Genomic DNA, 13,502 nt, shown 5'->3' with positions numbered 1-13,502 from the left:
GACAAAGGAATCATGATGTTTTCTCTCTCCAGCTCTGAGAGAGGAACAGGAAACAAGTAAAAGCAAAAGTACAGTACAGTACAATAGTACATACAGCGGAAGAAATAAGACTGTCTTCCATTCCCACACTCTCCCAGACAGGCATGTGATTTACACCAATCTTATCTGCAGCATCGGAGGCGTGAAATACTAACATTAAGGTCCCTGCAGCTGCTCATTCTCTGGCCCAAGAGCAGCCCATATGATGATCTCCAGAGGTTTGTTGGACACCAACTCCCATCACCTCTGTGTGTGTGTTGGTGTTTGGTCTTGGCTGTGGAGGGCAGAGGATCCACCCACCTGCTTCTGCATACCAGAGCAACGAGGGACGTAGGTGGCGCTGTGGTCTAGACCTCTGAGCCTCTTGGGCTTGCTGATCGGAAGGTCAGCGATTCGAATCTGCTCGATGGTGGTGAGCTCCCGTTGCTCTGTCCCAGCTTCTGCCAATCTAGCAGTTCGAAAGCACACCAGTGCAAGTAGATAAATAGGTACTGCTGCCACGGGAAGGTAAATGGCGTTTCCGTGCACTCTGGCTTCCATCACGTGTTCTGTTGCACCAGAAGTGGTTTAGTCATGCTGGCCACATGACCTGGAAAGTTGTAGGCGGAAAAACGCTGGCTCCCTCGGCCTAAAGTGAGATGAATGCCGCACCCCACAGTCGCCTTTGACTGGACTTAACCATCCAGAGTTCTTTTACAATTTACCTTACCAGAGAAACATAGGAGATCTTCTCCATCCAAGCACTGGCCATTGCCAGTCCTGCTTAGCTTCAGCATGGTTGCTGGATCACAGATTGTGCTGAAATCTTGGAAAACCAGAATTGTGGCTGTCTAAAGTGTTCGGTGGCTGGGGGATAGGACTTTGCCTTCTACATAGCCATTGTGTTCTGATCCTGTGAAGGCAGTAAGGTGGACAAGTTTTTGCAGTACCATGGAGAGCTTCTAGTGAGCAACTTGCTCTAAAACAGGCATGTCTGACTCCCAAGAGACTGCGATCAACTCCCACTATAAAAAAACTGGCAATGATCTATCCATTGGATTGACCAAAATTGTTGAGCTTTTTTGGGGGTGGGAGACCCAAACTTGTTGAGTTTTTTGGGGGGGCAATCAATCAGGATCACGCCTTAGTTAATCCTTCCTCACCCAATTTTTATCCACTTCTCCCTTAGAGGATTCCCATAGAGCCATTGCCAGACAGTGTTGACAAAACTGAATTAGATGGACCACTGGAATAAGGCAGCTTCCTAAGTCAGACCATCTAACTCAGTCTTGCCAACACTGACTGACAGCAGCTCTCTGGTGGTTTCAGACTGGAGTCTTTTCCATCCTTACCTGGAGATCCTGGAGATTTTTGCATGCACAGGAAAGATTCATAATATAATAAAGTTCAAAGCTGTACTAAAATAGATCCACCATTTGGACCTGACAGCTCAGGCTTGAATGATTGCTGGGAGCCCCCCAAGCTCTCTCTTCTCAGCTGCTGACCAGCCTACTGACTTGCCTTGATTATTGATTAAAATCCCTCTACACACCTAGGCCAGTTCATGTACTGCATACAAGATAGGCTGCAGCTTAAAAACAGCTTTTTTTAAAACAAAGCATGTGAAGAGCTCTGGTTTACTAAGCCTGCAGGACTCCTCTGCTTGCCAATGTCTAGGGCCCTGTCAATCTCCATGTGTCTCCAATTTCACTAGGACAGAAGCAGTCGGAGCAGACTGGCCTCTGAGGGCTCTCTGGAACTGATCAGCAGGTCAGCTGAGAATGTCTGACAGGCAGGCAGCCTCGATCGCCCTCCCCTCCTTCTTCGCAGGCTTTGCCCAGAGGATCTGAGGTTCTCCTCTCTTTGCCTTTTCCTCCTGCTGCCATCACCACCCACCCTGCACGCCTCTGGCTGTGCACCCAACACCCGGACCTTTCACAGAGCACTTTGCTTAATCCCTCAGATTCTTTATATAGGAATTAATCTCTCTGTCACAGTGGGAGACCACTACAGGGACAGGAGACCAGGGGGCGGGCTGTGTGTATGTGAAGGGAGAGTGTGAGTGCCTGTGTGTACATTTATCTCTTGCGTGGAGGTCTAGAGTTGCATTGCTCTGGTTTTTTACTTTCTCCTGCTCTGGAGTTTAGCTGCTCTCTCTGAATCAGGCCGAGGACTGTTAGCAAAGCAACTGTTGGAATTGCATGCACCGCTAGTACTTAGAGAGTGAGCATAGAGCAGCATGGCTGAGCAAGAAGTTAGTGGCTTGCAAGTTCTTCTCTCTACGCTTCAGGTAAGAGGACTTCAAAGTAGCTAGAATGGGGAGACCCCTGTTGGTTCTGTCTTACTCTCTCCCCTCCCTCCTGCCTGCTTCCCTCCTGTCTCAAGGTCAGCCATAAGAATTGAATGGATGTACCTGCTTTGATATTTAACACCTCCATGCTGTCCAAAATCAGATTGGGTGCATGGAATGAGACTGTGAGCACTGAACCAGGAAGTCTCACCCATGCCATGAACTTATCAGGTGGCCAGCTTAGGCAAGCGTCTGTTTCTCAGCCCTCTGTCTGCAACACAGAAAGAATAATACAGTATTGACCAACTTTGCAATGTACATAGAGTGCTTTTTGTACATTCAGATGCTGTGTAAATATTAGGCAATAGATTGTTTGCACTGAAATCTTTTCTTGCAACAGTCCTAGCTGTTTTAAGTCTGCTGCAAGTTTGGGATTTGCTTTGGGTTTCAGAACAGAAAAACAAATGATTTTTACCCTCAGTTTATGCATTCAGGTCTAGCATCCATTTTTTTGTTTTGTTTTGAAATTAGGCTTGGATTTGTAGCTGCATAGAATGGATGCTGTTGTTGTTATTTACTCCAGACACCTGAAGCCTAAGAATGATTTCTGTATATGTAAGAACCTTTCAACAGAATTTTCTTTAAAAAAAATCTCTCCTATGTTGGTGAAAGCCCAAAGAGAGGTTGAACCTTCCAACCTGCAAACAGAAAGTGGATTTTTGCAGTTTGGGAATTAAGGCTCGTGCTGTTTATGCTAGCATCTTTGACATCCTGAATGTGACACCTTCCAGCAGCTGCTATGGAGGGAGAGGAGCATCCTAGTTTGCACTAATGGAGATGTAGCATGTCTGTCATTAAGGCAGGAGCATGAAGGCAGTAGGGATGCAGGTGGCGCTGCGGTTAAACCACAGAGCCTAGAACTTGCCGATCAGAAGGTTGGCGGTTCGAATCCCTGCGACGGGGTGAGTTCCCATTGATTGGTCCCTGCTCCTACCAACCTAGCAGTTTGAAAGCATGACAAAGTGTAAGTAGATAAATAGGTACCGCTCCAGTGGGAAGGTAAACAGCGTTTCCATGTGCTGCTCTGGTTCACCAGAAGTGGCTTAGTCATGCTGGCCACATGACCCGGAAGCTGTACGCCGGCTCCCTCAGCCAATAAAGCGAGATGAGCGCCGCAACCCCAGAGTCGGTCACGACTGGACCTAATGGTCAGGGGTCCCTTTACCCTTTACCTTTATGAAGGCAGTAAATAGAAGGGTGGTGGAAATGGCAGGGTCCCTAGTGGGTCTCTCTCTCTCTCTCTCTCTCTCTCTCTCTCTCTCTCTCTCTCTCTGTGTGTGTGTGTGTGTGTCTAAGGTTGGGAATCTCAGGTCGCAGGGGACAAAGGCACACCCTAGGAATTTCTACCAGGCCCTCTGGACCCTTCCCAGGCCACAGCTCATCTCTGGGGCCACCACCGATCCCGCTCTGCACCTTTACGAGGTGCTTAGCTGGAATGTATCATTGGACTGGGATTATGCCTCTTGCTTGTCTGAATGTTTGTACAGAAGCCTCTGAGTTTGGGAGATAGCCTTCTGTACAAAGGGAGGAATCACATGAATTGCCCCACCAACTTTTGCTTGTGGCCCTGCAAACCATTGGCATGTGGCCCCTAGAAGGCAGTCCATGAAGGAATGTGGGCATCAAGCTGAGAAAAATGGTTCCCCGCTCTTGGTAGATAGCTATATACACTCCTCTGTCCCTATTTAACAGGTCCCAAAATTTCCCTACTAAATCAAAGTTCTGATTTTGTCCGTTTTTTGTGGGTGGTATTTTTTTTGTGTGTGTGGAGGCAGGGAAGAGGTTATAAGGATGTTTTTAGAATGTGTTGTTAATATCAGCCCACCTTTTTCTCCACAACTTAATGTGGCATACAATGGTTCTCATCCATACAATGGTTCTCATCCTGCCTCATTTAATCCCCACAACAATCCTGTGAGGTAAATTAGGCAGAGGCAGTGACTGGCTCAAGGTCACCCAATGAGGTTAATGGCTGAGTGGGGATGGGGAAACCCAGCCAGATGGGTAATAATAACATGATGATGATGATGATGATGATGAGAGAAAGAACAAATGGAGGAGTGAAACTGCCCCTGACTCACTGTTGGTTGTTGTTGTTAATGGGTAGTTAATGAACATTAACTACCCATTAACAACAACCCCTTAGGTTCATTAATTTCAGTGGGTCTTCTCTGGGTACAACTAACTAGTACAGTGGTATCTTGGGTTACATACGCTTCAGGTTACATACGCTTCAGGTTACAGACTCCGCTAACCCAGAAATAGTGCTTCAGGTTAAGAACTTTGCTTCAGGATAAGAACAGAAATCGTGCTCCGGCAGCGCAGCAGCAGCAGGAAGGCCCCATTAGCTAAAGTGGTGCTTCAGGTTAAGAACAGTTTCAGGTTAAGTACGGACCTCCGGAACGAATTAAGTACTTAACCCGAGGTACCACTGTAGTTAAGGGACGTGGATGGCGCTGTGGGTTAAACCACAGAGCCTAGGACTTGCCGATCAGAAGGTTGGCGGTTCGAATCCCCGCGATGGGGTGAGCTCCCATTGCTCAGTCCCTGCTCCTGCCCACCTAGCAGTTTGAAAGCATGCCAAAGTGCAAGTAGATAAATAGGTACCGCTCCGGCGGGAAGGTAAATGGTGTTTCCGTGTGTTGCTCTGGTTCTCCAGAAGCGGCTTAGTCATGCTGGCCACATGACCCGGAAGCTGTCTGCGGACAAACGCCGGCTCCCTTGGCCAATAAAGCGAGATGAGCGCCGCAACCCCAGAGTCAATCACGACTGGGCCTAATGGTCAGGGGTCCCTTTACTTTTACCTTACCACTGTAGTTAGTTTTATACTAGGAGCAGGGAGGCCTTAGTTCAAATTCTCACTCAGCCTGTTGGATATTTGATAATTTTGTGCCAGTCATTCCTTTACAGGGATGTCCTATCTGACAGGGCTGTTTTGATAATGGAACAGGAGTGGGCAAACCTTGCCCACTGCCCTGAGCCAAACAGAATAAGATCAGAATGAAAATGTGATAAAGAAAATGAAAAACCACGATTGCTACTTCACTGGCTTTCCCCCATTAATTAAAACCCGCTACATAATTAGAAAGAAAATTGGAGTCGGGATGCAAAGTCATTTAATTTCTGGAACTTTTTCATGGAAAATTTCATTCCTTGGTGCAATTAAAAAAAATGTCTCTATTTAAAGACAGGCAGAAGCAATTAAATGGTGGTGTGTTGTGCCATGTGTTGTGGAAGGGCATATGACAAGTAAAAAAAGACTTAGTGGCTTCAAAGTAGAACTACATAGACTACAGATGTCTTGGTGTGGCAGACGTTTGTCTTCAGATTGTTCCTTGTGTAAAATTCATGAGCTCCGTCGATTTGCAGAATTCGTTTCCCCCCTGCAAAATGCAGATCAAATTGAAGACTCACACCTTGTATTCATGTAAGAGTGTGCAAAAAGGATTATTATTATTATTTCTAAAAATCTGTTCATCCCATGTTTCCTTCCCTGAAATTCCATTCTTTTTCATGCTTTCTGTCTTGGCTAATTTTTCATGTTGGTACTCAGGATCACATTGCTATTTTTAAATAATAATTTTGGGTCCTCCCCTGTGGAGGTAGTGTAGAGATCAGCAGCTGCTTTTGGATGGCATTCTGTACCCCCTTTCCAATTGCCCCCCCAAACATCCCAGTGCAGACCATTTGTGATGTTGGGTGGTGGCTAGGAGAAAAATATTCCATTCATTCCCTCTCTCTCTCTCTCTCTCTCTCTCTCTCTCTCTCTGGGGGGGGGGGCAGCTACAATTCCCCCACAAAATGTCTGAGAGTAAGTCTGCACTAGAATGTTCATGGAGCAAGGAAAATAAATGATGGTAATATCTTCTCGGCCACTACCTGAGATAGGTATGTGAACCCCACCATGGTCTGAATGGACACAGAAGGAGTCCCATTCATGCCCATTCTGTCCGCTCTGTGTTTATTCCAGATAAGTGCAAATTGAACTGAATGGGCCTCATTCAGTCTAGTTTTTCCATCTGTCCTAAAATGAGCCCTTACTTTCATGCATCCTCTGAAGTTCAGCATTCAGACCCACCTCTCAGTTGATCGAATCAGCGAAATAAAGCAGTGCCACCTTAACCTAGAATATACTGCTTCTTGCTGTGTGGGCTTTTATTCATTGCATGCTTGAGTGTCCTTCATCCCCAATACTCCTTACATGTGGAAAACAAACAGTTCAAGGGAAATAGTTCAACTTAGTTTTTTGGTTTTGTTTTTGTTTAAAAAGGTTTTGTTTCCCAGAGTTCAAAATCAGGGAGTATTCAAAAGCGTGTGACCCTAAACTAGACATTTACACCCTTTTACTCAGAGGGGCCTTTCTGCTATGCTACATGAAAACGAATGCACCTGCTAGTGCAAGAGCCCCTGTGTTTGCGGACACAGAACTTTGAATTCAGCCCACTAAGTTTTAAATAAAATACAAGAAACACTGAGGCTAGATTTTTTTTTTTGCTTTTTTAAAAAAATAACTTGTAATTCCACAGCCTGTCAAAAGGGAAAAAATAAAACCCCAATGTGTTAAAACAGATATTGTTACTATAAAGAAGCAATGCAGAAGAAAGAAGCAGCAGCTAAGCTAGCTGCTGGAGGCTGGAAAGCCAGACAGGATGTTTGTGACTGTTGCCATGGCAAGAAAGGGGCAGTCCATTCTCCGTATTGAGCACCGGATGTGAGCTCAGTGTGTGACATATGATCTGTACAGGATGTACATGGGTGGAGTTTGAGAGTTTCTCTCTGTTGTTCAAAGAGTGCAGACATCTTTATCTGTATGGCTGCTAAAGACAGAAATAAAGACATGTAAATACGCTTCTGTCTGTCTGATTCCCCTCCCTGGGGATATGCAGGGAGGAGGAGAAGCAGTGGTGTGTTTTTCTCACAGTCTGGGAAAAATCGCCGGTACGGACCTCATCTGTTTTACCTGCCGGGAGTCGCGGGAGGGAGGTCAAAAGGAATTCAGCCGGTGCCTGGAGACTGGCACATCCCTCTGACCGAGGCAGAATTCCAACATCTGATGAGCCTCCAATATCTTTCCAAAGCCCAAGATGACAGGATGCTCTTGTTATTCATTGGCAGTGGATACAGACACTATATGAGGCATCCTAGATTTAGTTCCAGCACTCAGAATGGCACACATGTTTGCTGAGGCCACAACCTCTGGGTTTTGGATTGTGCTCATTTAGAGCTGGCACTCTCTGGGACGGCTGGCAGGTACCTGCGTGACCTGCACCCCAGTGCGCTGGACAGCCAGCTTGACAGCAGGCTACAATTCAAAATGAAAGAGGTGAAAATCATGTGTTGATGGAGGATGTGTGGATTCCTCTCTGCACAAGACAGGAACCTAGCAGGGAACAGACACAAGAGCCTCCCTTAGACATCATGAATTGCCCTCCTCCTCTTTCCCAGCACTTGCTTTGCAGATGACAGACTGAGATATTGCTTTATGCTGAGGTCAAGGGGGAAATCCTCTGACTTGATACCCTATGCAATGATGTTTGGTGTTGACTGAGGCTGCAATCCTACACATACTTACCTGGGAGTAGGGATGGGCAAATGTCAATTCTGTCCCCCCTCTGTCTTTCCAATCTTAAATTCTGTTTGCTACATTTTTACAGCATTTTTGCAAAAAAAAAAAAAAAAGTTTTAAAGGTCCTCATGAAAATTTGTGAGTACATTTCTGAAAGCAGATATAATGTATTTTTGTTTTGTCATTTTCACAAATATATGCATCTTCACTCACTGACCCATATATACATTTTTATACACCCCCCAGATCTGCATCAAATAATTTGGAGAAGTGTGAATTCTGAAGGATATCTGCTTTTCTGTTTCTGTATTGTTATGGGAACTGCAGGTTAGGTAGTCTTGCATTGAGATGTGAACCACATTTCTACCCTGTCTCTACCTGGGCATAAGCCCCACTGAGCACAGTGGGACGTATTTTTGAAAATGGCTATGAGTCATGATGGCAGGAAGAGGAGCAGCAGGCCTTTGAATGCCAGTCACTGGGGAGCAACAATGTGAGGGAATTTTTAACTTCACACCTTGTTTGCAGGTTTTCCAGAAGGAAAACAATTCTGGGAACTGAAGGGGAGTTTTCTGGTGCAGCATGGAGTTTAGTGTCCATTGGGCTGTTGCCTCGGGGAGCTTAATTTATTTTATTTTTACTGTTTTGTTTTTTAAATCACACATGTTTATATGGCCCCATCTGGTCTATACATCTAAAGCAGTACCATATCACTTTAGAGAGTCAGGGGTACCCAAAAGGAATACTTAAAACTGTAGTTGAGGATGCTGAGAATTGCTAGAATACTTTTATTATTCTCACAGAACTACAATTTGCAGAATTTCCTGGGAAGAGGACTTAGTTGGATAAATCACTCTGTAGATTGTAGCTCTGGGAGGGGAACAGGGGTTTCCAAACAACTCTCAGCACCCTTCAACTACAGTTCCCGTGATTCTTTGAGGGAAGCCATGATTGTTTAAAGTGGTATTGGTATAGAAAAAGTTTAGGTTGGCTTTTACAGCCCAAGGGGTTCATTATCCCTGCTAATTCCGTTATCAGTCAGAGAAAATTGAGTAGATCCATTGAAAGCAAGGAAGATCTTTATTTTTCTGTTGCAACAGAGTCCCCCCCTTGCAAGGAGATGAGGATCCAGAGCAAAGGTGGGCAAGAACCTTTAAAGATTTTGAAATTGCCCAGCCCCGTAGCCAAAGACCATCCCAAAAAGCATCATACATGTGCCACAGAAAGAGGCGGTATACAACAGAAATTTGAGAGTGTGGCTTGTCTCCTGACAAGATAGCTGATACTCAGTGCTGGATTTATGTATAGGCTAAGTAGGATGAAGAATAAGGTCTCTAAATCTAGGAGGCCTCACCAGCCTGCCCTCTCCCCAGTGCCGCAGTCTCCCCTCTCCCAAATTGCAAACCCAAGACTTCATGCAAGGGCAGGGCAACTCAGGCCCAGCAACAAAGAGACTCAGGGCTAGCCAGTGGGGCCCAATTTGAAGCAGTGGGGCGCAACTTGAATTTTTTTTTTTTGGTAGGGCCCCAGTGTTGGAATTCTGCCTCGGTCAGAGGGATGTGCCAGTCTCCAGGCACCGGCTGAATTCCTTTTGACCTCCCTCCCGCGACTCCCGGCAGGAAAACAGATGAGGTCCGTATCGGCGATTTTTCCCAGACTGTGAGAAAAACACACCACTGCTTCTCCTCCTCCCTGCATGTCCCCAGGGAGGGGAATCAGACTCAGACAGAAACGTATTTACATGTCTTTATTCCTGTCTTTAGCAGCCATACAGATAAAGATGTCTGCTCTCTTCGAACAACAGAGAGAAACTCTCAAACTCCACCCATGTACATCCTGTACAGATCATATGACACACACTGAGCTCACATCCTGTGCTCAATATGGAGAATGGACTGCCCCTTTATTGCCATGGTAACAGTCACAAACATCCTGTCTGGCTTTCCAGCCTCCAGCAGCTAACGTAGCTGCTGCTTCTTGCTTCTGCATTGCTTCTTTATGGTAACATACTCCCCCTAAAGAATCAATGCGTGCAGCGTGCAATGCTTGATCCAGAGAAGAAAACAAACAGTTGTTATATGTATAACATTCCCCTGTTGTTTCAGTTCCACCCTTGGAACTACCCACCACTGGTTTTACCAATGTACCTCTCTGGTTGTGTGACTTCCAAGGAATGAGTGCATCTGCATTACCTTGGTTAGCAACTCTCTGTTGTGCCTTTGTCTCTGACTCAGACACAGCTTCAATCTGACCTTGGTCGTTTACAACAGCAACACATGCAATAGCTAGGTTGGCAAACTCTTTTGAATACCTCTTGGGTGGTATACCCTTCGTTGCTCTCTCAGACCTACGTAAGAGGTGCTGCTCTTCTCTGCTTTCTGGTTCAGCCTTTGAACTCTCTGGAGAACCAGTACTAAGCTTAATCAGTGGTTCATCCTCCTCTTCTGAGGGCCTAGTCATTATGTGAGATTTTCTCTTAATGACTGTGACAACTGAGCTGTCTGAGCTATCGCTGTCATCATCAGTACTACTGAATTCAATAAAATCAACATCATCATCATCACCTGTGGGAAATGTGTGAACAATCACTCTTTCCTGTTCAGGAGCACTCTCTAGAAATTTTGTGAGAATCATCTGACCAGATTCAGACAAAATTACTCTGTAGAGACTCTTTTCATAACCCACAAAAATGCCTCTGGCATTCTTTACTCCACCTGGAGCTTCTGTCCTCACATGAGACCCAAAAACCTTGAAATGGGCTACAGAAGGTTTTCTGTGGAACAGTTTCTCAAAAGGAGAACTTCCCAACTCTTTTGAAAACTTTCTCAACCACGTATAAGTAAATGACATTAGCGACTCAGCCCAGTACTCATGTGGCAGATGTGAACTAAGCAATTGCGCTTCCATTCCCTTTTGCAATTCTTTGTTCACCCTAACACAGATACATCTCTTCCAAGCTTCTTCTGAAGAAGCAATTCTGTGTCTTATCCCTTTCTTCTTCAGGAACCTCTGGAAATCCTGTAAGAGAAAAATTGGCTTCTCATCTGTGCAAAGACAATCTATGTCAGCATCATGCATATTTTTAACCTTGTCACAAAACTCTTTAAACCTTCCTAAGGCGTCTTTTGGTCTCTCCAAAAGATAAATCCAGACAAATCCTGTGAAAGAATCAACACATATTAAGTAATACTTTGCATTGCCTCTAGATGGTGCTAGAGGACCAATCACGTCAGCATACACCCGCTGAAATGCCTTGTCGACCCTCGAGGTGACCTGCTTGGCGTTCTTCTCAGCTACACCTGCAAAAGAGATCATGTTAGAATTACATTTCATGTAATCACTTTGATCAAAAGTCAACAAATACAGTCCACCTTTCTCTTTGGCAGAAAGATACAGCTCTCCATCTTTGTAGATTTCGCAGCTCTCATGATCATAGGACAGTTTTAGTCCCTTCTTAGCAATCTGCGATACGCTGAGCAGATTGTACTTCAAATCTGGAACCAAATAAACATTGTTTATAGTCAAGTTCAGACTTTCAAGGTACACAGTCCCAATTCCGGTGGCTTTCAGCTCCTGACCGTTGGCCTGTTGTACAACGAAGCTTTGCTTCTTAAACGACGAAAATAGCTCTCTGTGATGGGTCATGTGAACCGTCGCTCCCGTGTCAATGACAAAAGCGTTCTCCACTTCTGGCGTGCCTTTTAGGGACATCAAAGCCTTTGCAGGCTTCGCCTGTGACTTGGCATGACTTCTGCCTGACGCCTCAGACTTCGTGGAGCTTCCCTTGGCACCTTTGTTCTGACGTGGCTTCTTGCAGCTCCGCTGAAGATGCCCAGTCTGTCCACAATTGTAACATCGGACAACGTTCAAAGCTACAGCGTTTTCTCCAGTAGCAGTAGCAGTGGGGGTGTCAGAACTCCGTTCTTGTCTCCTCCTGTCCTTGACCTCCAGGGCAGCAAGTCTGTCCTGTTCATTAAGCACAACTGCATAGACCCTCTCCGAAGTCAATTGATTCGCTGGGAGGGACCCCAGCTGACTGGCAACGGTTTTGTAAGTCCGATTAAGGCTGTTTATCACCATGAAGCAAAACACTTCCTCCTGCAGACGGAAATTGCGTTCCACCATCTGTTGGCGCAGATATTTCATTTCCGTCAGGTGCGCTTGAACATCTCCATCAGGCGCAAGCCTCAGGTTGGTCAGCTTTTCAAAATACAGCAATGCTGAAGAACCTGCATCTCTCTGATGTGTCCTTCTCAGCGTGTCCCAAACATCTTTCACGTGCTCTAAATCTTGTATGTGGATAAGCTGAGAGTCTGACACACACAGAATTATAGCTGTTCTGGCCTTCACATCCTGTGACTCCCAAGCACGCGTTGGTGCTGCAGGGATGGGGTTCTCAATCACCTCAAACAGTCTCTGATTCTGCAGCAGGGCCTTCATCTTAATAGACCAAGATGCATAATTGTCATTGGTCAGGAGGGGTGGAGAAGGCAAACCTCCCCCCTTTTTGGCATCCATTTTAAGTCCTTGCATTAACTCTCAAACACAAGCCTCTAAAATCCAATAGCTGGCTTGTTTACACTCTTGTGCACCTGGCAGCTCTAAACTCTGGCTGCTTCCAATAGTTCATGAGAGCCTAGTCAAAACATAGGTTGTTTTTGCCTCTCTGAGGCACAGCCTGACTGTCCAGCTCTCTCGAGTAACTGGCCGGCGTTGCTTAGCAACAGTGCATTCCTTTCCTTGGACAGGAAAACCACAAGAATGTCTGGAATGCAGGCCTCTTCTCTGTCGGAGCTGTTTTTCCCAAACGCTGCTCCTTTGAAGCAGAGAATAAATCAATCTGCATTCACACTTCTAAGCCCGAAAATCTCATACCTTGGGCTCCGTGGCTTGGCTGTCAGCTTCTTCTGGTCAGCTTCTTGCTGCAGAGAAACAGCCCCTCCCTTGAGGCTTCCATGGAGCGATGGAAACAGCAGCTCTGCTACTATCTTTGCAGACTCCCATGGATCGTAGAAACCATCCTCTGCTACCACTGTTGGATTTCTGCTGGGAGTCGCGGGAGGGAGGTCAAAAGGAATTCAGCCAGTGCCTGGAGACTGGCACATCCCTCTGACTGAGGCAGAAATCCAACACCCAGTTCACAGCCAAAGTCTGCAAAATCTTATAGATATAAATAAAATCCATCTAGATTGCCCTGGTGCAGGAGCGGCCTGTGAGGCCCAATTTGGCCCAATTGCTCCAATTGCCTTAAGGTCAGCCCTGATGAGACTGTGCAGGGGTTGAATTGACAAGCCCTGCACCTTCTAGGTCCCTGGTGTCACCATTCAGAATACAGACTCAAGGACTTGTTATGGAAATAAAAGGGGGCACTTCTTGGAAATCAGTTTTGTCACCTCTTCCCCCCAAACCCCAAGAGAATGAGCCCAGTCACCTTTTATTCATAGTCACATAAACACTACACTACAGCATGGCCTTAAACTTGTACGTTCAACCGCTGAAATATACACCCAATATGTAGCAATGGAAATTTATGTTACTGCTTTATGAAGGAACACTGTTTTGTGAATT

General features: G+C 45.7%; 1 protein-coding gene across 2 annotated transcripts in view; it reads left to right on the top strand.

Moving 5' to 3' along the window:
* Window positions 1-1,922: 1,922 nt before the first annotated feature.
* The window catches only part of AGBL1 (AGBL carboxypeptidase 1), a gene marked incomplete at its 3' end in the record, with an annotated part of 421,386 nt that continues 409,806 nt past the window's right edge, over window positions 1,923-13,502 (top strand). For both annotated transcript variants that reach the window (XM_079954219.1, XM_079954220.1), the window contains exon 1: window positions 1,923-2,308. In XM_079954219.1, coding sequence (XP_079810345.1) covers window positions 2,258-2,308 — 51 coding nt within the window. In that variant the 5' untranslated portion in view covers window positions 1,923-2,257. The remainder of the gene's footprint in view (window positions 2,309-13,502) is intronic.

This window comes from Podarcis cretensis (genome assembly GCF_951804945.1).
Source record: "Podarcis cretensis genome assembly, chromosome: 14".
In the NCBI taxonomy this organism is placed as follows: domain Eukaryota; kingdom Metazoa; phylum Chordata; class Lepidosauria; order Squamata; family Lacertidae; genus Podarcis; species Podarcis cretensis.
This window is presented reverse-complemented; position numbering and strand designations above follow the sequence as displayed.